This window comes from Rhinolophus ferrumequinum, chromosome 23 (genome assembly GCF_004115265.2).
Source record: "Rhinolophus ferrumequinum isolate MPI-CBG mRhiFer1 chromosome 23, mRhiFer1_v1.p, whole genome shotgun sequence".
NCBI classification, from domain to species: Eukaryota; Metazoa; Chordata; class Mammalia; order Chiroptera; family Rhinolophidae; genus Rhinolophus; species Rhinolophus ferrumequinum.
Genome location: NC_046306.1, coordinates 21,873,170 through 21,898,292, shown reverse-complemented (window position 1 = coordinate 21,898,292; position 25,123 = coordinate 21,873,170). Strand labels below are relative to the sequence as shown.

Genomic DNA, 25,123 nt, shown 5'->3' with positions numbered 1-25,123 from the left:
ATGGCTTTGGTCCTGGTTCCAGGTCTTAGTGCCTCATTTAAAAAAAAAATTTTTTTAAACCGGCAACCTTGTAGTTGAGAGCCCGCGCAACCTTGTAGTTGAGAGCCTGCGCTCCAACCAACTGAGCCATCCAGGAGGCAGCTCAGCTCAAGGTGCTGTGTTCAATCTTAGTTGCAGGGGGCAGAGCCCACCATCCCTTGGTGGACGGGACTCAAGGAATTGAACCGGCAACCTTGTGGTTGAGAGCCCACTGGCCCATGTGGGAATTGAACCGGCAGCCTTCGGAGTTAGGAGCACGGAGCTCTAACCGCCTGAGCCACCGGGCCGGCCCCCCAGTTTGTGTTTTAATTGCCTGTACTTAATTGCACTTCACCTCTCTATATGTTTGAATTTACGTCTTCTTGTTGCCATTATTTTTTTCTTTTTTTGAGTTTTCGTCAGTTTTCTTTGACTTGATGCCTGGTCCGTCTTATTCGTTCGAAAGTGGGATTTGATCTTTTTTACTACCTGCCGCCCTCCCACCCCTCCATCATGGGGCCAACACAGTGGAAGGTGTGCAGTCAGTATTTGTGGGGTGATTGAACGTTAAACAGATGATGCGAAAGAGAACTCAGCAAACATGACTCTCTGTGTGTCCTCCCTCTTCACGCAGACACCGTAGAACTCCGTGGTCAGTGGTGGGGCCAGATGAGCTGTGCCAAAGTGGACATTGTTCTTTCTTCTCTCTTTTCAAACCCTGGACATGAAGGCTTTCATTAAGGCCATGAAGAAGAATCTGAACAATGTGTCAGATGAGATGCTAGAGGCACTGTTTTTGAAGGTGGACACAGACTGTAATGGCTTCATCACCTGGGTGAGGAGGGCGCCCCCTGCTGCCTGCAGGGAGGCTGGAGGGTACAGTCTTTGGTCAGTGGAGCAGCACGTGGAGGGTTGAAGGTGGGGCAGTCACAACATCAGAAAGCCTCCTGTGGATTCTGGGGTGCATGCTGGATAGAGGGAACCTCCAGTCTTTGAGGGGGCCCTCCTGAGATTTTTGTGGGATCATTGCAGCTTATTCCCCTCCCTGGGTTCAGGAGAATGTAACAAACGTGAGTGGCCCCTGCGTGAGTGGGACTGAGGGCACAGCAGTGAGCAGAAGGGTCCCTCCACCTGCCTCGTGGCTGTTCTGCCACCAGCCTCCGTCCAGCTTAGGGGTTTCCAGCTGCTGCTACAACCATCTCATGGATCCTTGTGGTCACTCAGCAACAGGCACATCAGTGGCTGTTAAATCTAAAAATGTCAGGGTTTTAGAGCACATTAATAATAATGCTTTTGTTTCTTTCTGATTCTAAATGTTCTACAGTGAGCATATACTATATAGCATTTTAAGAATACAGAATACAGAAAAGTACCAAAAAGTTGTCTGCCGTATTGACCTTGCGATGAAGGCAATGATAACCGGCATTTATAGTGGGCCTTGTGCTAAGCATTTTAGGTATTATTTTACAGAAACCTCACAGGAATCCCATAGGGTAGGTACTGTTGTTTACATCCATTTGACAGATTGGAAAACTGAGGCACAGAAAAGTTAAGAACCTTGCCCAGGGTTGCAGAGCCAGGTAGCAGGTGAGCCTGTCTCAGACATGGGGAGTTTACCTCAGGAGCCCATGTGTCAACCGGAACATCATACCCCCTTGGCTGACAGGGGGTGCTTTTTGGTTTTGGGTTTTTTTTCCTTTCATTTCTTTTAATAGTCTACAATAAACGTTTCCAGTATTCTCTGCCATTGACACAATGTTCTTTCTTAAATATCTCCCTATTTCTGGTTATATCTTCACCTGCTGGTCCGTTTTGGCCGTGGCCGTATTGTTATGAGGCTGATCAGTAGATCTGGAATCGCCCTAGTGGCCTGGCTTACGGGTCATCCCTGCTGTTAACTCGATAGTTGAGCCGGGGCAGCTCATCTATACTTATAAGCGCACAGCCTCATTATCCATAGAGTGGGGTGAACAAAGAAATTCAGATGAGACAGCAGTGGAAGTGAGGTGAAGATGTATCTAGCATTACAGAGATGCACAGAGAAGAGAAGTACTGCTCTGCTGTCTTCGCAAATACTCAGGCCCGTTACCCAATCCAGATCCAAGAACAGCTCTGTTGCTTGGCTGCTTCCCGTGGCCAGCCTCAGAGGGCTCCCAGAGCCCCTTGGAAGGATCTGGGAAAGATGGGGGAGGACGCTGGAAGCTGGGCGTAGGTTCCCAAAGCCCAGTGCTCAGACTGTCGGGCCAACACCCTCCCTGTCTTGTGTTTCTTCCCGAGGTAGCCTAACTTTGTGGATTACATGATTCGCGAGTTCCAAGGAAAGGAGCTGATGAGGAAGAGCCAGTACGACCTGTGCTTCCACCTGCCCATGAGGATCCTTGCCCTGTAAGGAGCTTCTCCCTGGACTGAAGGGTGTGTCTGGACAGGACTACGCCAGCCCTGCAGCAATCGCCCCTTCCTAAGTCTCTGAGCCACTCTTTGTGGGGGCCACCAAGGGTCTGGCACCGGGCCTGGTGCTTGATGTCCTTTAGCTCCTCCCAGCCTCTGTAGGTGGGTGTGAGCATTAGGTAGGGGTTTGTCCCCATTTTACAGATGAGGAAACCGAGGCTTAGAGGGGTAAAATGAAAGTGGTGGGGATGCTCTGTTTGTCCCTCCCAGTCCCTATGCCCCCAACACTGCTCCTCCTCCTTCCTCCTGTGGCCAGTGCTGAGTGGGTCTGGCAGTTTCATCCACAGAACACAGATACCTCACGTAGCGGGGACAAGGCTTTCCCCTGAGGCGACAGGGAGTAAGAGCCACGGCAGGAAAGAGCCACTGCTCCTTGAGCCTGCCGCAGTCCTCTGGAGAGGCCTCTCTATCACTCCTGAAGCATGCAGCTCTGATCCTGCCTTGATTTCTGCATGGCCCTGCTGGCTTGCTTTTCCTTGTGGCTCCTCCTCCCTGTGTCCTGTGGTCCTCCTGTTTCCTCTTCCTCTTTCTGTGCCGTGACCCTGTCTGCTCCCACCCCTAAAACACCCTATGAATGAGGAGTAGGCCAGTGATTTGGGCTGGGGGCCCAGCTCTCTTGAGCTGGGCTGCCTGTAGGCCACTGGCTCCCTTTCAGGAGCCCACCTCTGGTTGAAGCTGTTAACAGCCTTGTTCTGGTGGCCCGGGGCCAGGAGCTGGGACCTCTGGTACAAGGTGTGGTGACCTACATTTGTGGCCAGGTTAGGAGGGGCTGTGGTGGGTCCGTCCTCAGAAGCAGGACATGGGGAGCACCAAAAACTAGAAATGGTCCCTGACCTCAGCAACCTGGAGTTTAATAGACAAGATGGTTTAAATGAAAACCATGAAAGGGTAAGTTTTAAAAAAATTTGGTCAAGATTTAACTGAGGAATAGCCAATAAATTTGAATGGCAAAAGATTTTGTAATCATAAATTTTGACATGGAAACTTTGCTTGATATAGCCAAGCCTTCACTGGTCTATTTCCTTGGGACATTTAGATTCCCAAGAGTGCTTAAAGGGCCTGGACAAAAACTGTCAAGAAGCATGTCCCTATGTTCGTTCTCCTGTTTATTTGCTCAACCTACAAACCCAGAGAACATTTCCAGCTTGGTGCAGAAAATAGCCAAATGACCTTCATGAAAGGGTAGCTTTTAAAGGTTGGCTCAGCTCACCAAATACACATCTCTCGATCCTACCACAGTCCTAGGAGGTGGAGGTGCTGTCATTGTGTAGATGAGGAAACCAAGACATCATGAGGGGACAGTTCCTAGGGCTCTCCTCACTACATAGCTCTCACCTGTTGTGTCTATTCCTCATAGTTTCTGGCCCTGACAGAAGAGGCGGAATTGGAGATGATGATTGGAGGGGTGATTGAGAATATTCATCAGGGTCTGGACAGAGCTGTGGGCTGAGGGCAAGAGAGAGAGGACGGCCATGTCCAGATACACATCTTCCCGTCTCTTCTGCAGAGATTGTAATGCAGTAGAATTCCACAGTGACTGGGTTATCCTTAACCACAGGTCACATCATTTGGAAAGGGACCTGGCTGGGGTATGGATCAAGCTGCCTGGGTTCTAGTTCCAGCTCTGCTGGTAACCAAGACATAACTCTAAGCCAGTGGTTATCCCCTGGGTCCCTGTAAGGTGAGGTAACATTACCTGCCCTGCTGGGGCCCAGAGGTGTGGGCACATCAAATGGGAGAGAGTGTGCTGTGTCAGGAAGTGAAAATGGCGGTGCCCTTTAATTGCCAGATAGCTGGCTTAGCCAACTTTGGGGCTGGAAAGAAGCCACTGGAAGGTAGACTTGAAGCTTGCTGGGATGGCTGACGTGGTTGCTTGCAAGGCCAGGCCTGCTCCAGGAGCTGTTTGCTGTGTCAGGGCATGTCCTTGGAGACGAAGAGTTGTGTGCATGGGCCCCTGATTTCTCATTGCCCCCTTGTCCACTTTCCTCTCATTCTTGGGCTTTATTCCGCTCTCTGCCCCAGAGCAGTAGAGCAGTTGCTGGAATCAGTTGTTATTTCAGTTTTCAGTCACAAGGCCCATTCTGCTCACCTTCTGAGGACCATTTTTCCAATAAAAGGTTTGCAAAAGACCTCTGTTCTCTGTCTCATCTGACCCATCCCATCATAAGCATGCGGACTGGCTGTTTCACAGGATAAGCTTACTGCTCTGGGAGCCCCGTCTCACACAAGCATCATATGTGGGTCTCTTTTCCTTTTGGCCATTATTGATAATGGTGGCAATCCACTTGGTGGAGGGGCAGAGTCCCACATCTCACGGAGCCTGCTAGAGTTTCTCGGGTGTGCGTGTGTGCACGCGTGCATGCGTGTGAGCAAAGCCCCTCCTGCCTGCTGTAGTCCTTCCTCCTCTGTGTCTTCGTTCTGTTTTTTGTTTGGGCTCTTCTCCCTCTCATCGCTTCCTACAGGAATCACGGATGTGAGGTGGTGAAAGTAGAGTTTTTAATTCAGCGGTTCAAGAAAGTTGGGCATTTCCTGACTGTCACCAAGGATGGGATCCTGCAGGTCTGGTCGGAGTCCTTCTCGCTGATCAGCTCCTTTAGGGCGAGTGGGACCCACTCATGGAGCACAATGTGGGGGTGGTCAGAGAGCCTCTGCACCCCAGACCCAGCACAGGCTCCTTCTCGGGGTTCCTGGGCTGGGCAGGCTGCACTTGCAGTCACAGCTCCTGGGCCCAGCTTTTGGCTTCACGGTGGGACTGTGAGCCTCACATTTTTTCTTTGTACGCAGGATTCCACCTGGATGTCCATTCCACTTGGATGTCTGACAGACACCTCCAACCCAGTTTGTCCAAACTGCATTTCGCTGTAGGCCTCTCTGCCCACTAGGCTTATTTCTCAGTAATGGCAGCATATCCACCAGCCTCCTTTCCTTTCTTTGTCACACCCACTCCCTCTCCAAGTCCTGCTGATTCAAATCCTTTGCCAGCACCAGGCAGGAAATCACAGTAGTTGTCAGCCTGGGCGCTGGAGCCCGACCACCTGGCTTAGAATCACAACTGCTTGGGTTAGGGTTTAGGGTTTAGGGTTTAGGGTTAGGGTTAGGGAAAAAAAAAAATCCCAACTGCACCACCTTCCAGCAGTGTGACCTTGAGCCAGTTATATACCTCTCTATGCCTCAGCTTCTTCATCTGTCAAATGGAGTAGTAATGGTACCGCTCCCGGGCAGTTGGGAGGATTTAATGACATAGTCCGTGCAGGGTGCTTGGAGCAGGTCAAGGCACACAGCAAGTACCCAGGGAACAGTGACATCATCATTATTGTCATGTCATCAGCTCCTGGCCAAGCGCAGTGAGTGATAAAACACTCAGGCAAACCTGCTTGTGTACTTGTGTTGACAGACGAGTCTAGAATCCTCCAGCAAATGAGGAAGGCACACTCTCTAGAGAAGAAAGGCTTATTGAGATGCTGCCAGCGATGAGGGCTTTTAGCAGCCTTTCCTTTTGTAACTGGGTTTTGTAAGAGGATTTCCCAGTTGTAATAACATGGGTAATGCCTTGGGGCAGGAGGGTGCTGGTTGGTCCCTTCTTCCCCGCTTCCTTCCAGTTGCCTCGGGAGGGAACTAAGGTCTGGGAAGTCTAGTGACTCTCCTGGCTACACTTGGTAACTCAGGACCAAGGGGCATTCACACTCATGTTCCTGAGGCCAGGGTTTCTAGCACATTCCACCCTCTTTTTCTCTTGTGTTTATTGGGATGGGGGACGGGGGAAACTCGCGTAATAGAACTCTTGGTTGTGGTTGAGCTCAGTGCCCTCAAGGGCCAAAGCCCAGGAGGGCTGAGGAGGACAGAAGGAGGCTGCCCTGGAGGGCCCTGGAGACCTGGGCATCCCACCTTGAGGGGCTGCTTTGGCAAGCAGTTTTGTCAAGAGTGAGCTGCCACGCACGATCCATGAGCAACCCCTGCCCACCTATGGTCATGCCGATGGAAAGCCGTGGAGTCGCGCTGGGGCTGGGCTTCACTACTAGCTGTGCAACCTTGGGCAGTCACTGAAGCTCCCTAGGGCTCTCGGTTTCTTTCTGAAAACGGAGGTGCTAGGTATTACTGTCACCTCCCCTGTGTGTGACTAGACCCCAGCCCTGGGCGAGGACAGCCCTCATGGGGGCCCTGGCTCATCGTCCTCACTGCCCCAGCGGTTAGTGCAGGCCTCTGCTCTTGGCGCTTCTGGGTTCTGACGGAACAGCCTGCTTCCTGCCCCTGCCTTCACCATCCCTTCCGAATATCCACCGAGAGGAACTGCCTTCCAACATCCCCTCCCTCCTTTTTCAGATCAAACCCCTCTCCGCTTTCTTCAGTTCAGAGCCTGTGGGAGGAAAATACAAATTGGCCATCCCTAAGCCATCTCCCATCTTCTTCCACCCCGCCTGTCAGGCTGGCCTCCTCTTTCCCTGGACATAGCAGCTCATTTCTGCTGACATGCTGTCACTCATGGCAGGCCCCGCCTGGAGGGCCAGTGCAAATTCTGTCTGCATCAGTGTTAAGTGAGGCGGGCACCAGGGCGTGGAAGGGCACCCATGGCTTCCAAACTCCTACCAGGTGCTGGGCGGCACACTAGCTGCTTTAGCTTTCATGATTCCATTTATTCCTCACAACCTGGCAGGACAATTTTTCTTTAATAAGCCACTTGGACCAGATGACACCACCAGATGGTAAACAAGATTCAGACAAAACAAACAAACAGTAAAAAAACCCTAATATAATGTTATATGTCAATTATATCTCAGTAAAACTGGGGGGGGGAAATTCAGGCATACAGAGGGGCAGACAGTCAAAAGTTAATCTCTCCCTGCTGTGACCAGCTTTGGTGTACTCTTCCATGGATAGCCTATGCATACATCCCACCTTTCTTTTTAAATACACAAATTATAGCACATTATAATGCTGCTTTTTGCCTTGCTTTTTCACTTAATAATGGATCTTGGCAACTATTCTTTATTGGTATGCACACAGCTCCCACACTGTTCATGTCTGGGTGGTGTCCCGTGGTGTGGATTTATGTAAGCCGTCCTTCCCTGGTGGCCTCTGGCCTGTTGCTGTCATAGCCATGTGGCAGCGTCTGCCCTTACTCTGTGAGTACATGTGAACATGTCCATAGATGTGTCTTGGAAATGGATCCTGGGATCACAAACTATACACACTTAAAACTTGCATGAGTTTCTCACACTGCTCTAAAAAGAGGTTGAGCCCATTTTACAGATGTGGAAACTGAGACCCTGAGAGGTTATGGAGTTTATCCAAGGCTCCAACATTAGTGGTTGCACTGGGCGCCATTCCAGGTCTTTGCTTGACGTCAGGGCCTTGGGTGGCAGGAGAGGGTGCATGGGGCCCCTGTGCTCCTGGTACACTCTCCTGGCCACTCCTTCCCAGCCCAGGTCTCCTCTACTTTTCCTCTGGCCAGCTTAACCAGATCCTGCCTCTCGATAACCAGCAGATGTGGGTCATCGACATGGTGTGTCTCCATAACCTGAACCTGGTTGCGATTGCGTCTTCTGACCAGAAGATAGGTGAGACCCCGGCAGCTGCTCCGGCCTCCTCTCGGCCACTGGGAGTCTTGCCTTTGCATTTGGACAGATCTGTTGCCGAGCTGACTGTGAGCATGGATTGCCTCCCCTTCTGTCTCTTCCCAGAGTTCTTTGATGTTAGTAACTATAAATGTGCCTGGGCTTTCACCTTCATCGATCTGGACGGCTGTGTCCTGGTCATGGACTACTGGTAGGTCTCCTGGGAGATTCGTGGTGTTGGGACCCCCAGAAAGCCTCTCTGGAAAAGGCCCTGCAAAGATTCCCGCCCAGTGTGCCTATGTCCTTCCCCCCCAAGTTGCTTCTCTCTCGGGGTCACCTTTCCCAGTCTCTCAGAGGCCTTGACAGCCCCTCTTCCTCTCCCACCCCAACCCAGTCAGTCCTCAAACGCTGCTAGAGCTTGTCCTGCTGTGGCTGAGCACTCTGGGAACGTTGCAGTCCAATGGGAGGGGGATGGACAAAGAACAGCCGGAGGACGAGGGATTCACTTAGTTTGGTTTAAAAAGAAAACCCTGGTTTCTTTTGGACCTGGTTCTCTGATGGTCTGGATCTGGGCCGCTGGGCTCACGTTTGTCAGCTGTTGAAAGCAAGGCTAGAAAGTCGTGTAGGAAGAGCCCTCACCCCAAGGTGGATGAAGGTGTTGGAAGCCAGGGAGGGGGTACACAGCTGACTCCAAGGCCTCTTCTGTCTCCCTCTTTCCCAGGTCTGACTATCACAGGGGTGTGTTCTGCTTTGGGGACACCAAAGGCAACGTCATTGTCTTCACCTCCGACAATGTGACCAACGGGCTGTTCAACCCTTGAGTCCTCCCCAGGACCTCCAAATGGGGTAGCTAAGATGCTGGGGAATGTGGGGGGGGAAGGCCCTGTTCCAGGGTGCTCTTCCCTCTCTCCACCTCCCTGCTCAAGAGCCCCTCGGAAGGCTTGCTCTTGCAGAAGCTCAGATAGCAGTGCACACACAGACTCAGCTCAGAGCAGCCTGTGGGGACACAGGGAGATTGGATGACAGGAGGAGACAGGAGGGGGCTGAGGAGACAGGCAATCTCTCTGAAGGTGGGAGGTTGTGCAGGTAAGAGCCAGGGAGGGTGGGGCTTCAGGACTCTCCTCATCCCAGGAAGAATGAACCTGTGCCAACTGTGTGACCCTGGGGAAGTCACTCACCCACTCTGGGCCTTGGGATGTTGGTGCTAACTTCCGCCATGGTCGTGAGGAGGGTTCTGCTCTCTGGCTGTGAGCTGCCTTTTGGGGAGTAGGGGTGCGGTGTAGCGGCTGCCCTGAAAGCAGGCTCTGTGGAGCCTGGCTCCACATATGTGAGAACAGCACAGCGACCATTACTGAGCTCTCACATGCTGAGCACTTTGGGCACATGTCCTACCATCACCCACCCACTGCCAGGACGGAGCTACTGTTGTCACAGCCCAGTAGGAGAGGAGGAGGAGAGGTTTAGAGGGGTGAAGCATTTGCACAGGACCCACAGTGGGTAATTGGCAGCTGACATCTCAGGCAGGCAGGCAGTCTGCCCCAGAGTCTGTACTTGAACCGCTTGCTGGGCTCTCTCCCAATACAACCAAATGCTGAAGGATGCTGTTTGCGACTGCTCTGCCAAGGGGCACGGATCCTGAGGCCCTAGGGCCTGTCTAGGATGGAACCTTCAATGCACAGTGTTGGGCCGCCAGGCTGCTCTGATCCATGTAGAGGAGGCCGAGGCAAGCAGAGGCCCTAGCCCACAGGGACACTGACCCCCTCTATCCAGGACACCACAGTGGCCTCTTGGGCTTCCAGCCAGAGTTTCTGAGCAGGACACTCTCCAGGGGCTCCCAGACCTCAGTGACACTTCCTGCCAAGCTTGGTGGGACAGCGTCCCCTACTGGCTAAACAGAAATTGGATCCTGCCCTGGACACAGCAGTGGGCCTGCTACGTCCTTATCTCATCAGCCTCCTGGAACCTGCCCGGGTCACTCTGTACCACCCTGGGAATTGGCACGGGAGGGAGGTCGTGGTGGTCTTTGAGCTGAGTGGTGGATCAGAAAAGAAGTGGCAGATGAAGCTAGAGTGTCAGATGAGACCTTCCATGCCACATGCTGACTGAAGCTGGGGACAGACATGAAGGTGGGCCCAGCAGTGTGTCGACTTGGGAAGAGTTGGACAGAGTAGCTCTGAGTGACTTCTAGCCAGTTGCTTAACTTCATTGCTCAGCCCTGGTCCCGACGGACATCACCTCTCTCCTGAATGGCTGCAGTTGCTATGAGCTGTTCCCCCACGTCCTTCCTCCACTCAATACTTTCTCTGTTCAGCAGCCAGAGGAATTATGAGATGGGAATATAGACATGTCCCTCCTTTGCTCAGAATCCCCCCAGTAGCTTCTCTCTGAAACACACTAAGCCCTTTCCCACCTCAAGGCCTTAACACGTACTGTTCCTTCAGGCTGCAATACTCCTCCTCTAGGTACCTGTATGCCCTCCTCTCTGCTTCCTTCCAGTCCCTAACCAATCTGCCTGGAACCGCCTTACTGCCTGCCTCTGCCTTTGTCCCTTCACCCCGCAACTCTTATAGGAGTCTGACATTAACTACAATGTGTGCTTTCTCCCCCCACACCATCCTGCGATTTTCCAACACCAGCTGGGTGTCCGACAGTTCAGTTCAACTCCGACAGTGGCAGATCCTACAGAGTAAGGATCAGTCCCCCAAGGTGGCCCTCTATTTCAGAGGCCGGTCAGAAGTCCTGGTCGTTACCTGTGCTTCTGACAGACTGACTATAGAAAGGAAGTTCCCACAGTCTCCTCCCTCCTTAGGGCTGATTAATTTGCTCGAGTGACTCATCGAACTCAGAGAAACATTTTACTTCCTAGATTATGGATTATACTATAAAAGGATGTGACTCAGGAATGGCCAGATGAAAGAGATGTGTAGGGCAAGGAATACGGGGAGGCACTTGGAGCTTCCTCGGCGAGCGTCCCTCTTCCCCAGATCGCCACGTGTTCACCAACCTGGAAGCTCTCTGAACTTTTTACAGAGACTCATTGCATGGGCCTGATTGATTAAATCACTGGTTATTGGTGATTAAATTCAACCTCCAGCCCTTCTCCTATCCCCGGAGGTCAGGAGGTAGGACTGAAAGTTCCAACTCTTCAGTCACATGGTTGGTTCCCCTGGCAACTAGCCCCCATCCTTAGGTGCTTTCCAAAAGTCACCTCCTTAACATAAACTCAGGTGTGGTTGAAAGGGGATTGCTATAAATAGCAAGATACCTTTATAGCTCTTATCGCTTAGGAAATTCCCAGGGTTTTAGGAGCTCTGTGCCCGAACTGGGGGCAAAGACCAGTGGCAGATGAAGCTGGAGTGTCAGACCTTCCATGCCACATGCTGACTGAAGCTGGGGACGAACATGAAGGTGGGCCCAGCAGTGTGTCGACTTGGGAAGAGTTGGACAGACTAGCTCTGAGTGACTTCTAGCCAGTTGCTTAACTTCTCTGTGTCCAGTTCCCTTAATCAAATAGGGATGAGCATGCTCAATTCGTGGCTGTGTTATAAGATATATATATATATATATTTCTTACTGTAAATCCCAGTATCACAGCTTACCACTTCCCACCTTTGTATTGTTCATCCATTGGTACCTTGTCCGGTCACTCTCCTGAGATTGACAGCTCCTTGAGAACAGGCACTTAGCATGTTCTGTGCTCTGTTTTGTCTCCAGTGCCTGGGGCTTGGTGGCTCCCAGTATATTTGTTCAACAAATGAACGAATGAATGAATCTGATACTGAGGGCATCTGAGTTGCGGGGTCCAGGGTTCCTCATGCTTATTTTTGAGCAGGTTTGGTCATTCAGGCCATGGAAGCCTCTCAGGAAGAGTCACACACTAGCACTCTTTTTTTCCATTGTCTGTGGGAATCTCATCGTGGGCTTGGTTTCCCTCCAAGTTGCTAAGTGTCCCAGGTTCCATTCAGTGCCTTGGATTTGGTCCCTTCACCGTGATACTCAGTGAGACAGTGCATACAAAACCTGGCTAAGGGCCTGACGACCCCTCCAACTCCTCCATTCTTTTCTCAGGGAGGAAAATCTCTGGATTGGGAGGCCAAGCACTGAGTCTGACCACAGGGCTGGAGCTCGAGAACTCAGAGCCTGTCCAGCCAGACCACTCCTTGCCTTGTGGGTCTCGGTCATTTGTTGCCCAAGTCGTACCAGATAATGTTGTCATGTCCTGATGAACATGGAGGGCAGCGGTGAGGCTCAGAAGCATAGGTTAATCTGTGGGGGTCTCCATGAATGATGGGGGATAGTGGGCTATGTAGACTCTAATCCATCCTTTCTCCCGCCTTGGGATGAGGCAACAGACAGTATTAGTCGGGGGCTGACTGACCTGTCCTGTAAGTTATAAATAAGAGTTCATGTGACAGAAAGCTTGAGTGCTTTTGAAGCCTTTTCATTGACAAGCGATGGCCACACACCCCTGGTCACAGGACCTGGGCTAGGGCTATCACTTGGTCAGAGCTGTGATCACGAGAAGGGCATTGGACTCAATCTCCGGGTGCTTCCAGCCCCCAACACCTGCCACATTCTGAAGGCCAGGCCTGAAAGGCAGCCTGTCATTGGGTTGGGTCTCCTACCACTGCTGCCCTCTTCCCAGGCTCTCCATTCCAACTGGTGTCAATAGGTCCAGTTCATTCCCCAGATGAACCTGGTGTCGTCCTGTTCGGCCACTGAAAAGTCCTCTCTGGTGCTGACAATATTGTTACCCAAAGCCCCCAAGAACCCCAAGTAAGAAGCACCTTTTTCCAGGCTAAGGTGGTGGGGCTGGGAGGGAGGTGGGTGGTGACAGTGCCACAGGGGTCTGGCTTTATTTCAGCCACATGTGGCCATCCCTGCCAAAGGCAGGCTCACCTTGGGGACAGTGGCATTGCCTGTGGGCAGTGCCGTATCCTGTAGATCACACCAGGTCCAAGGAAGCACTGTGTCCTGTGGGTCAACAGTGGGCTGTGGTGGTTAGAGCACGGGCTTTGGAGTCTGTTTTTTTTAAATCGAGACATAATTAACATATAACATACTAGTTTCAAGTGCACAACAATGGTTCGATATCTGTATATATTGCAAAATAAGCACCACAATAAGTCTAATTACCATCTATCACCATACATAGTTACACATTTTTTTCCCTTGTGACTCCTCACAAACTTTCATGAAGTCTGGTTTTAATCATCATTCTGGCATTGCCACCAGCAGCAAAATTAAAATAGGGCCTCTTTTATCCACAAATTTCTATGCAAAAATCAGCATAGAAGCCGGTCCATAGTGTAAGTAGGCAGTCAGAAAAATATTTTCTAAACAAAGGAAAGAATGTGAGTTGCTTCACCTCTGTGAGCCTCAGTTGCCTCGTCTATAAAAGGAGTGATAACCGCACTTGACTTACCTCAAGGATTATTCTGCTGAACGTGGTTTGTGGTACGTGCTCAATAACTGGCAGCACTTGTTTTTGGAGAGAGTCCTTATCTATTTCCTTCATTCTAGATTCCTCTATCCCAGAGTGAATTTTGTTCTTTCCTTTCCTTTTTTCCTCCCTCCCTTCCTCCCTACTGGCCTGCCTCCCTTTAACGTCAGCTGTTAGTCACACAAGTCTGTGTACACACCTTGTCCACGTAAACAGTTAAAATATTATAAATAAAGCTGGAATCCCGTGCCACTCCTCCCCTTATCTAACCCCATTGTCACTCCATTATCAAAAGTCCCATTTCTATTGTTCTAGCGTGCGTGCGCCTTTCACTCTGCACTTTGCAGTAGGTATTTTCTCCTGGGGTTTCTTTTGGCGGGGTTTCCCTCACCTCTGCAATTTTCCTACTGTCCCAGGTCGTTAGCAGGCTCCCAGTGGAGCCTTTGGGTCTGTGATGTTTGCTCCTGAGCAGGCTGAGTAATGAACTGCATACCCCTTGTCTTGGGGGAACAATAGGAAATTTGAGGCTTGTGTTGTGGGAACAGCTGGGTGAGGTACAGTGGGAAGGTGGAGTGCCATTTAGGCCCCATCTCGGCCTGTTCCTTCCTGTCCTGGTTGTTTTCTAGAGGAAAGTTCAGTTCTGGGATGGTAGGACTAAGTTAGTCCAACTCCTCATTTTACAGACTGGAAACTAGAGGCTTGAGGTGGGGGAGGGGACTGTCTTGGAGCAGGCCTTTGACCTCAGTATAAGATCAGTGTCTTATCAACCAAAGTACTCTGTGCGTATTCCCACCCAAGTCCTGGAACTAACTGCAGGTTGGAGGAAGGGGCTTTGGAGAATGCCTGATTCTACGGGGAACTTTCAGTAGGAAGCTATCTGTGGGATAACTCACTGTGGCCACGAGGCCCCCTGTGTCTGGCCCTGCTGCCTTCCTGATCACATCTCTTTTACCTTCTCACTCCAGCCACACTGGCCCCGTGTGGTTCAGGCATGCTCCTGCTCCAGGGCCTTTGCATTGCTCCTCTCTGCCTCATATGCTCTTGTTTTTTTTTTATTTTTTGTTTAACATTTTTATTATGAAAAATTACAAACACACAAAAGTAGAGAAAATAGTGTAATATTTTAATATCACCAGTACCTAGTCTAAGTTAATCTTTTCCCAAGTGTCTCAAAAATATCTTTTTACCATTATTTGGAATTAGCTATAAACAGCGTTCTAGGATGGTTTTGAGCAGACGAATGGTGTAGTCTGACGTATAGGAGCACCTTCTTTCTACTCTGTGGCAAGTAAAGTATGTGTGGGCAGGAGTGGAAATGGGGACAACAGGGAGGATGCCATTGTAGTCATGCAGAGTACATATGATGGTGGCCTGGAGTCGGCCAGTAAGGTGGAGATGGAGGGATTTGAGATACACTTTGGGAGTAGGTTGAAGAATATACACATGTGCCCACACACCTTTCCTTCCTGTCAGGATGCTGTACACATAACGGCCGGCAGGTGGCACCATTGACTGCTTGATGGTTTCCCGTTCCTGGTGAAGGCCTCTTAAGGCGAGGCTTCTGCAGGTGGGGCGCGGCATTGCCATCCCAAACACTGCCTCTGGAGTGGCTTCAGCCTCCAAGGCAGTGTGGCCCTGAGGGTCTGGCTTCTCCGCAGTCGGCCTGAGCTGAGTACTTCGGGTAGTCGGAGCCTGCGGTGAATCTGATGCAGGAGCCGGGTCAGGGTGCGAAGGACCTGTGCTGAATGTGTGGACTGACCCATAGTGTTTCCCCTGATTCCCCTCTCTTCTCTCAGTTCTGCTACCAACACACTCATCTCCCACCTGAACTGTTCGCAGTGACCTTCTTCTCTGCATTCCCTCTGACCTTCCAGATCCTTCTCTGCACCGCAGCCACCTGTAGGCCTGCTTTCCTTCAGCTATGCCGCCAGAGCCACCTGTTTACTTCCCTGCAGGACTTGCCATGATCTGTAAATGTCCATTTCCCCGTCTCAGTTCATTTACTTGCTTAGGCTGCTTCCCTCTAGAAGGGAAGCTCCGTGAAGCCTGGGACGTCGTATCTATGGCCCTGATGATCCTGGAAGGGTGTAGAAGCCAGTGACTGAATGGCTTCTGAATGAGTGAATCAGCCTGAGATAATTTCTGGTAACGTTTTGTGACCATTCTTCCGAAGATGGCTCTGCACATATACGCGTGGAGAAGGATGTATCCGGTTTGACGATAAATGAAAGTCATGTAGTCAGTCGTTCTTCCTGAAATTTTAATTTTTCAGGGAATCCTGTCTGTGGAGGGGAGAGCAGTTGGAGGGGAGCAAGACTGGAGGTTAAGAGGCCGCTAGGAGGCTGACAACAGAAAGGAAGGGGGGCCTTGAACTAAGCAGCGGCCAGGGCTGCGGTAGGATGTGGAATTTGGGAACTGGCTGGATAATGGACGTGAGGAGAGGGACCCTCCAGGATGACACCAGGAGTGGTGGAGGAGCCAGTTCAGAGGCAGGTTCAGTGAGGGACATGCTGCCTTAAAGGGCTGGGGTGCCCTACAGTGGGGGCCTTTGAGCTGAGGGGTTTTGAAATGAAATGTATTGGGGTGACACTGGTTAATAAGATTATATAAATTTCAAGTGTACAATTCTGTGATATGTCATCTGTATACCGCATTGTGTGCTCACCACCCAAGTCTAGTCTCTTTCCATCACCATGTATTTGACCCCCTTCACCCTCTTTAACCTTTCCCCACCCCCCTTCCCCTCTGGTAGCCACCATACTGTTATCTGTGTCTATGGGTTTTTTTGTTTGTTTGTTTTGATTGTTCATCTGTTGCTTTCTGTTTTATATCCCACATATGAGTGAAATCATATGGTTCTTGTCCTTTTCCGTTTGACTTATTTCGCTTAGCATGGTACTCTCAAGATACGTCCATGTTGTCGCAAACGGCAGTTATTCATCTCTTCTTATGTCTGAGTAATATTCCATGGTGTGTATGTACCACATCTTCTTTATCCGATCATCCATTGAAGGGCAGTTAGATTGTTTCCATGTCTTGGCTACCGTGAATAATGCTGCAATGAACATTAGGGTACATATATCTTTACAAATAAATGTTTCAAATTTTTCAGATAGTTACTCAACAAAGGGTGAGTTGAGTTTTGAAGGGAGAGTTTAAGTAGAAGGAGGGGGCAGGACAGGATGTGTGGATAAGAGGGAACAGCATGTGCAAAGGCACTGAGCTTTCAGGGCTCTTGGGCCTATGAGCACTGCTGGACTTGACCTTCCCAGAAACACTGCCTGGGTCACCCTGGCCCCCTGAGCCCCATCCAGACCTGCTGCATCTCTTCCTTTCCTGGAGTTGAGCCTCCAGCCCACCCTTGCTCTGAATCCTGACCCCTTACCTTACCAGCCTTGTGACTATGGGCAAGCTCCTTAACTTCTCCTTTCCATGTCCTCATCGTGGCACAGGGCTAATGACACTCTCAGGGTTGTGTGAGGGGTCCAGGTGACACATGAGACAGCACCCAGCGCTGGGAGCAGCACAGAGCAGGGGCACAACACCCAGGAGCTTTCTTGCCTCCTCCTTGGCCCCAGAACTCCTTCCCCCCTCTTTGATTAGTGTCATGGGTGGGGGGACACATGTCCCACTATAGTTGAGGTGAAGATCAAGTGAAGTTTGCCTGGTCTGGTATTTAGAGCACAACGGCTGCCGGCAGATCGCCTTGCTGCCACCAGACCTCTCACCTCTCACTCCCCACCCACCGCCTGCCTGCCACCTGCCTGCTGCTCGGCTGGTTCTCGTCCTCACCTTGGCCAGCTGAGTTCACTCCCTCCCCATCGAGACATGTCCAAGGCCAAGAGCGGCCCCGAGTATGCCTCGTTTTTCGCGGTCATGGGTGCCTCAGCCGCCATGGTCTTCAGTGCCGTCGGCGCTGCCTATTGTATGGCCAAGAGTGTCACCGGCATCACGGCCAGGTCGGTCATGCAGCCAGAGCGGGTCATGAAGTCCGTTATCCCAGGGGTCATGGCTGGCGTAGTTGCCATCTAGGGCCTGGTGGTAGCGGTCCTCGTCGCCAACTCCCTCAATGAAGGCATCAGTCTCTATAGGGGTTTCCTCCAACTGGGCGCTGGCCTGAGTGTGGGCCTGAGTGGGCTGGCAATGGGTTTTGCCACTGGCATTGTGGGGGTCACCAGCATGAGGGGCGCTGCCCAGCAGCCCTGACTATTCGTGGGCATGGTCCTGATTCTCATCTTCGCGGAGGTGCTGGGTCTCCGTGGTCTCATTGTTGCCCTCATCCGTTCCACACAGCAGCCCCTCTCCAAGCCCACCAGACACAGAATATGCTGTAAAGACCACCCGCTCCTCATTCCAGAATGAACAGCCTGACACACACGCACGGGGCAGCTGCCCCCCCGTAGTTGGTCCTGTAAATGTGCAGTATCCTACTGCCCATCGTCTGTTGCCTGCCCCCCCCCCCGTCCCGTGCTGTGGACATATGGGCCCACTCATCACCCACCCAGGTCCCTGACCAGTGAGTTTGCAGTCCCCTGGCCACCCCTACCCATCTAGAGTGCTCTCTGTATACGGGTGAATTAGAGTTGTCATTTTCTCTTCACTGGATGTTTATTTATAAAGATTTGACCTGTTCACACGTCTTGGAGCAGCTGTCCATCTCCCAACTATATCATAATCTTAAGTGAATGTCACCTTGTGGGGTTCGCATGTGCCCTGAGACTTCTTAGATGGAACCACCATCCTTCCGCTCCCTCTGCGGGGCCGTGTGCTGGGCCCCAAGTCGTGTCCAATAAAGTTCTCAGATGTGACTGGGAAAATAGAAAAGTAAAGTTTGCCTTTGGAACGAGGCAAATGTGTTACATCTGTAAGTAGTTGCTCCTGCTTTGGGCTGCATTTATCTGTAGGCAAGAGGTGGGTACCTCCTCCATGAGCTACTGGTTTGGGGCTGAGACCTGAGGCCCTGACTCAGCTGCAGGGTGAGCCCTGGGCAAGGTTTCTGGGGCTGCTCCCCTCCTTGGATGGAGACGTAGTGGCTTCTCCCAGCCTCCCCCCAAACCCCCAGCCCGACTCCAGCTCCTCCCCACCCCAGGCTCCAGAGGCTCCCCTGAGGCCACTACCATCCTTCCTTTGCTGTTGTAGGTTTTCGGTGCTGAATTTAAGAAAAGGGACTCTTTGCTTTGATTACTGCCCAGACAAGAACTTCCTGGGTAAGTAATCTTCATGCACGCAGAAGCTGTGAGCCTGGCAGAACTGGGGTGAGGGCTGCCGGGGACATGGGGCACATCAGAGCCGAGGAGAAGGCCCCGCAGCCTCTGGCCTCTGTCTGGCCTCCTCTCCTGCCACTCTGGTCCACACTCATGGGCACCTGGGGTGGTATGGTGACACGGGCTCTGACTGGCATGGTGGTGGAGGGGGCGGGGTGGGAGGAGCAGAGGGATATATGGTAGCGACGCCCCCATCTGCCAGGCTTGACTGGGGTCTGAGGCCTGGCCCCAGGAGAAGGTCCCAGCGTAGGCCCCAAGAGGCTGGTACCTGTTTTTCGACCCCAGTGACCGGTGGCTATGATCCCGTCATCTGCCTGTGGAACCCCTTCTTCTTGAAAAATCCTGTGTGGCTGATGAAGGGGCATCAGACCTCGGTGACGTACATCCTGGTGAACGGCGAGAGGTGCAGCACCCTCTTCAGCATCTCCAAGGACAAGGTGCCACCCTTGTGTGGGACACCCCCCTCTCCCCAGTTCCTATTTCCTGGTAGAGACACAAGCCTGGGGACAATAATATAGCTTGGCCAGCCAGGGGACCGGAAGTTGGCAGAACCTGAGGCCCAGGGGAGTGGTATGACCGCCCTGCCCATGGTCCCACACCTGGCCCGAGGCCTAGAGGGAGGTGCGCAGGTGGAGTCACCACAAGGCCCTGAGCGCAGCTCTAAGCAGTCCACCGGAGCTGACTTCTGGTGCCCAGACTGGTTGCTTGCTTTCTGGTTCTGGGCAAGGCCCTTCCCTTTTCTGAGTCTCAGTCACCTCATCATAGAATGGGTTGTCAAATGGTTTAGAGGAGAACTGGGGGTAAAAGAGCAGTGTCACGTCTGGCACACAGTAGGCATATAATACATTTGAGCCCTTTCCCTGCCCGACTCCTCCCCCAGACCCAAACTTGTACTTCTCGCTTTTCTAGTGACTCCTTCTCGACGGCCCTGGCTGTCAGAAACTGACTGGAACTTTCCCCAATGCCTGGGGCTCACTAGTTCAGGGCCCCTGTCACTTTGCTCCACAGCAGCTACTGGTTTAGGGTACCACTTGTCTGCTGGGCGTCTCGGGTGGGCCTTCTGGCCAGTGTGGGGATGCAGCCAGTGGTTCCAGCTACCCTCCTTCAGGGGACAAGTTGGTGTCTTTTGGGACTCAGTAATTGAGAATTGGCAGGACCCTTTGAATTACCCAGGCTACCCTCCTACCTTCCCCAACACATTGTTGAATTCTTCCGGCAGCCCTGGGAGCTGGGCGTCATGGGCTCTGCTGAAGGATTGAGGCTGGAGGGGTGAGGGGACCGGGACGGGCTTGCTGAAATCGTCAGCCTGCCATGGGCAGAGCCAGGGTGTGGATTCCAGTCCATACCTCTCCAGCTCGCTGCCCATGCCTCTGAGACACGAGCATCCTGGAGGGGCTTCCGTGGGGCCTCTCTAGGGACAGCTCCTCGACCTGGGATGAACTTGAGGGAGCTCCTCTGGGGACAGGTGGGCCTTTTGGGCAACAGTGTTGGTAGCCACTCTCTGTGTCCTGCCTGGCTGGCATGGAAGCCGTGAGGGTCTGCAGGGGTGCGTGCTGCCTTGCTTGGTCCTCCCCCATTGAGCGTCAGCCGCTCGAGCAGGGCAGAGGCCCTGGGGCGAGGCCGGGCGTGGGGGAAAGACAGCGTCCATTTCCTCGTCTGAACATCAGAACATCTCTGCCCCGGGTTGTAGTTCGTGCAGACACTTAGCGCAGTGGGTGTTCTTTGGAGGTGCTTGTGCCCCTGGCCCTGCTCACACCCCAAGGCCTCAGGGGCAGCTCTCAGCCTCTTTGCCTGTTTTCTGTCCTCCAGAATATCCGTGTGTGGGTCACGCAGGACTACATATGCCTCCAGTCCTTCTGTAGGAAGAGTTGGGCCCTGGGAAACGGCCCCATCACCACTGCCCACTTCCTCAAGAACGCCAACACCCTCATCTGCAGCACCTGCTCAGCGAGCGCTGCACACAGAAGGTGGCCACTGTGGCTGGGTCTGAAGTCCTACCCACGGCACGGTCACCTTCCGAGACTGTGTCCCTCCCGAGACTGTGAGGACGAAGCTGCTAGACGCTGTGGCCTGGCCCATGAGGCTCCCGTCTCTTGGCATTTCCTGGAAGACTGTCCCTAGGCCCCCAGCCTTTCACCCTCTATGGTGCTGCTCTCTGCTCTTTTCCCAACCTGTATATCCTCTAGGCTCCCCTCCTGGAGCTCACCCTGACCCCCATAGTTAGGTTAGGAGCCCCCCTCCAAGCTCCCTTCAGTTATGGCCCTCATAACTCTGTCCTGTCACTTTGATGTGACTTTCCTGCTAACTCGTGAACTCCGGGCAGGCAGGGCCACACCTGAGTGGCCCCTCTGAAGGAGAGAACCTGGAGAGACCTGGATATGCACACTATGTATGAGCTTCACTTAGCTGCTGCCCTTGTGCAGTCTGTCCTGACCCTGACCCTAGAGGACCGGACAGACGGAAGGAAGCACGGGGGCTGACTGTGCAGGGTGGCAGGGGGCCTGTGACAAGAGGGGAGCTTAGTGGGCTGTAAGGACAACCAGCAGCCAGTAGATGGAAAGGTTCCATCTAGAAAGGGAGACGAGGGTGTCATTTGTGATTGAGAGGAAGGGGTGGCCCCACTGAGGCCTCGTACCCTGTGAGACCTCTAGGCTGGGCAAAGCAACTGGGCACATCGTGTGGGCACTTGGTTTTGGAGCTGAGGGGACAGAAAGTGCCCCTGGGCCCCCTGCCTACTTCCACTGGAACCCCTTTTCTGGGCTGGGCTCTGGGCAGGGCAACCTGTGTCTGCTGCAGAGGTGGCCTTGGGCCACATGAAGCCAGAGTCCATCTCTCAGCATTTCCCTTGCATCCTGGCTCCTGGCACCACCACCCCACATACCTTAGGGCTCTTCAGTGCCTTCAAACAGGTTTTTAAATTTTTATTGGGGAATATTGGGGAGCAGTGTGTTTTTCAAGGACCCATGAGATCCAAGTCAAGTCATTATTTTCAATCTAGTTGTGGAGGGCGCAGCTCACTGGCCCGTGTGGGAATTGAACTGGCGACCTTGGTGTTATGAGCACTGTGCTCTATCCAAATGAGCCAGCCAGCCGCCCCCTTCAAACAGTTTTAATACCGCACCCCTCCAGCTTTTCTAGATGTTCTCAGCAGGAGGGTTGGTCTGAAATAGCCTCATCTGCTATTGGTGCATTGTAACACTTGTAATGGCAGCAAAATGTCTCATCGAGTGGAGTGACCATCTTTACTCTCAGCACTTCCCTTCTTAGCGGGCAGTTAGTATATTTCCTGTGTGTTTTTCCCTCCATGATTAATGATGTGTCAATAAACTTTTTTTTTTTTCTGAATTAGAGATTATTTTATCTGGATAGATTCTGATAAATGCCATTTTGAGTTAAAGGGGACTTCACCAAACTGGCCCCCGCAGGGGTGCCGGAATGCCTGTCTTCTCAGTACCTGGAGGCGTTGCTGGGCTAGCCCCAGCCTTGACAGGTGGCAGCTGCCCTGGGGAGTGGGGGCACTCTCCTGTGGTGGAGCCCCAGTTGTCCGCTCCTCTGCAGGTGGTGAGTGGCTGCCTGAGTGGCACGGTGACTGTGTGGGACATCTCGATGGGCAAGAGCATGATGGAGTTCTCTGTGACTGGTGACCAGCACGTGGAACTGACTGCCACCGCCCTGGAGGAGTCAGAACAGTGCCTGCTCACGGGTTTGCATGACGGCGCCGTGGAGATGTGGAACTACAGCCCTGGCAAGTGCCTGCTGACCTTCCCCCACTCGGACAAGCTGGAGGTCAGTCTGGTCCATCAGCTGGGGCCAGGGGGCCGCTTGAGAAGCAAAGCGCAGATCCTGTGAACCTGGGGCTCACTATTTGTGATGCCCCCCCTGAAAGGCTGTGCACATAGACGGCTAGCTTGATGCTTCCCCGAGCCTTCGTGTCCTCGCGTGTAGCTAGGTGCCAGCACCTGTCCTTCATAAGCCTTTCGCAAATGTTAGCTGCTCTTGCTCTTAGTTTGTTAGCACTTCTTACCCTACATGTGAGCGCTTGGGATGGCATTTCTAGCAGTGGCTCTCCCTGTGTGAGAAATGCCTCACAGGGTTGTAGGGACAGTCTGTGGGAGGCGCACAGAGCAAAGCCGGCTGTCCCCCTTTCGGACTCGAGCCCATTAGTAACCTTTCTGGCACAGTCCTTTAACCGACTCAGAAGGAGCACCTGGCCAGGAAGCCAGGGGTCCGAGTACAGATGCCGATCCTATCACCCAGTCATTTGACCTTAGCCACGTCACCGGTCTGTTTTCCAGCTATCCCCTATAAAATGGACATGGATCCCTACCCTATCTGGCTCCTCCAAATCCATTAACTGAGGTAAAGGGATGTGAGAACGCTCTGCAAAATGCGTGGTATCCCTTTTAGAGAATGCTCATCGCATGGAGAAGTTTGGCTTGCTGCTTGGCACAATTGGGAAGACACGGTTTCTCTGAGGCGCCGTAGAGTTCTGTTTTCCTTTATCGTCAGCAGGTTAGTGGGATTGTCCATATGAACAAAGTATTCTACACGACCGGATGGAGTAAGGGAATCACTTATGACGTGTGAGTAGCAAGGGCGCGTGTGGGAGGTGAGGGCAGCTGACTATTCTCTCTACTTCACATGGGTTCCTGCAACCTTAGCTTTGCTGGTGGTTGGAACACCACACAGGACATTAGTGACGGGTAATGTCCAAAGCTTCATCTGCGCGTTCATCCATTCAACACTCCTTGAGACTAGTATGTTCTAGGCTTTGTGCTAAGTGTTGGGGACGAGTATAAGCAGGTCTCTAGCCTCCTGGAGCTTCGAGGGGGATACAGACACTAATCAATAGCTTCATTTATAAAGATAAATTCCATGGAGTATAGGTTTCTATGGGGAGGAGTCAGAGACCTGATTCCGTCAGAGACCTGATTTATAGCTGTGCAGTAAACCATAGGATATATTATTGATGTAAGTCCCTTTGAAGGGAAATTGAAGTTGTGTTCAGTCTTGTGTTCTTAAAGAAAAGTGAATAATGAATGTTATCTTACATGTGTGGAAAAAAAAGTCTGTAGGATAAATTCCTGGAGGTGGGATTGCTAGGTCAAAGGGTTCTATGCATTTGTAATTTTGATAGCCCTCTTGTAGTCTTAGGTGTCTTGTTGAATTTCTGCACAAACATATCATGTCTAGTTTAGTTTTAGTAAGAAGAGAATTTCATTGCATTAAAATCTGTTGGGAATTGGTCACCCATGCAGTCAGTATGTGAGGACTTTGTAATGTTAATATAATCATTATAATAATCTGGGTCATTTATTTATTGCTTACTATGTTTCAGGGGTTGTGTAAGTGCTTTTGTGTATCATCTCATTTTTGTCTCCATAATGATTCCGTGAAGGAGATATTATTTTTCAGATCAAGAAGACGAAACTGAAGAGCTGGAGGGACACGTCTGAGCTCACACAGCTGCCCTTCTTGGACTTGGGAGTAAACCCAAGTCTGTCTAGCTTCAGAATCTGTGCTCCTGACCATCTGCTCTTATAATGATGTGTTTTAAACAAATTGGGATTATAGTCAATGTAACTGGAATTTCCTATATCATCAAATATTCTTGTAAGTCAGACTTTCTAGTGATTAAGTAAATATTTCACTTTATAGAGGTACAATCCTTTATTTAACTTGTTTCCTATTGTTGGACGTTAGGGCAGTTTCTAATTTTTCATTATCAAAAATGATACAAAATGGACAAATTCTTAGAAAGATATAAACTATCAAAACAGCTCAAGAAGAAATAGAAAATCTGAAAAAATAGAAAATCTGAATATAGCAAGTAAAAAGATTGAATTAGTAATAAAACTTCCAACAAAGAAAAGCCCAGATACAGATGGCTTCACTGGTGAATTCTACCAAATATTTAAAAAGGATTAACACCAATTCTTCAAAAAAATCTTCCAAAAGAGTTTTCTATGAGAGGCCGGTATGATTTTGATACCAAAACCAGACAAAGACATCACAAGAAAATAAAACTACAGACCACTATCTCTTATGAATATAGATGTACATATCCTCAACAAAATACTAGCAAACTGAATTCAATAACACATGAAAAGAGTTATATACCATGACCAAATGCGACTTATCCCAGAAATGCAAGGTTGGTTTAATGTTCAAAATCGACTAATGTAATACACCATATTAATTGAATGAAGAAGAAAAGACACATGATCATCTCAATAGATGCAGAAAAAGCATTTGACAAAATACAACACCCTTTCCTGATAAAAAACATTCAATGTTAACAAGGAATAGAAAGAAGCTTCCTCAACCTAATAAAGGCCATCTATGAAAAACTCAGCCAACATCAGACTTAATGGTGAAAGATTAATAAATTCTTTCAC

The 25,123-nt window shown here is 51.1% G+C and overlaps 1 protein-coding gene and 1 pseudogene across 1 annotated transcript; both read left to right on the top strand.

Annotated features, from left to right (window-relative positions):
- Positions 1 to 754: 754 nt before the first annotated feature.
- Positions 755 to 23,312, top strand: EFCAB8 (EF-hand calcium binding domain 8; the record flags this gene model as incomplete). The annotated part of the gene is given in 11 exon segments (XM_033095485.1): positions 755 to 853; positions 2,300 to 2,403; positions 4,929 to 5,064; positions 7,916 to 8,229; positions 8,740 to 8,864; positions 12,575 to 12,794; positions 18,601 to 18,668; positions 19,011 to 19,162; positions 20,535 to 20,728; positions 22,151 to 22,511; positions 23,238 to 23,312. Coding segments are annotated over 11 exon segments (1,848 nt in total), but the record flags the coding sequence as incomplete, so codon positions are not given.
- On the top strand, positions 16,537 to 17,949 carry LOC117015925 (V-type proton ATPase 16 kDa proteolipid subunit-like; annotated as a pseudogene).
- Positions 23,313 to 25,123: the final 1,811 nt, after the last annotated feature.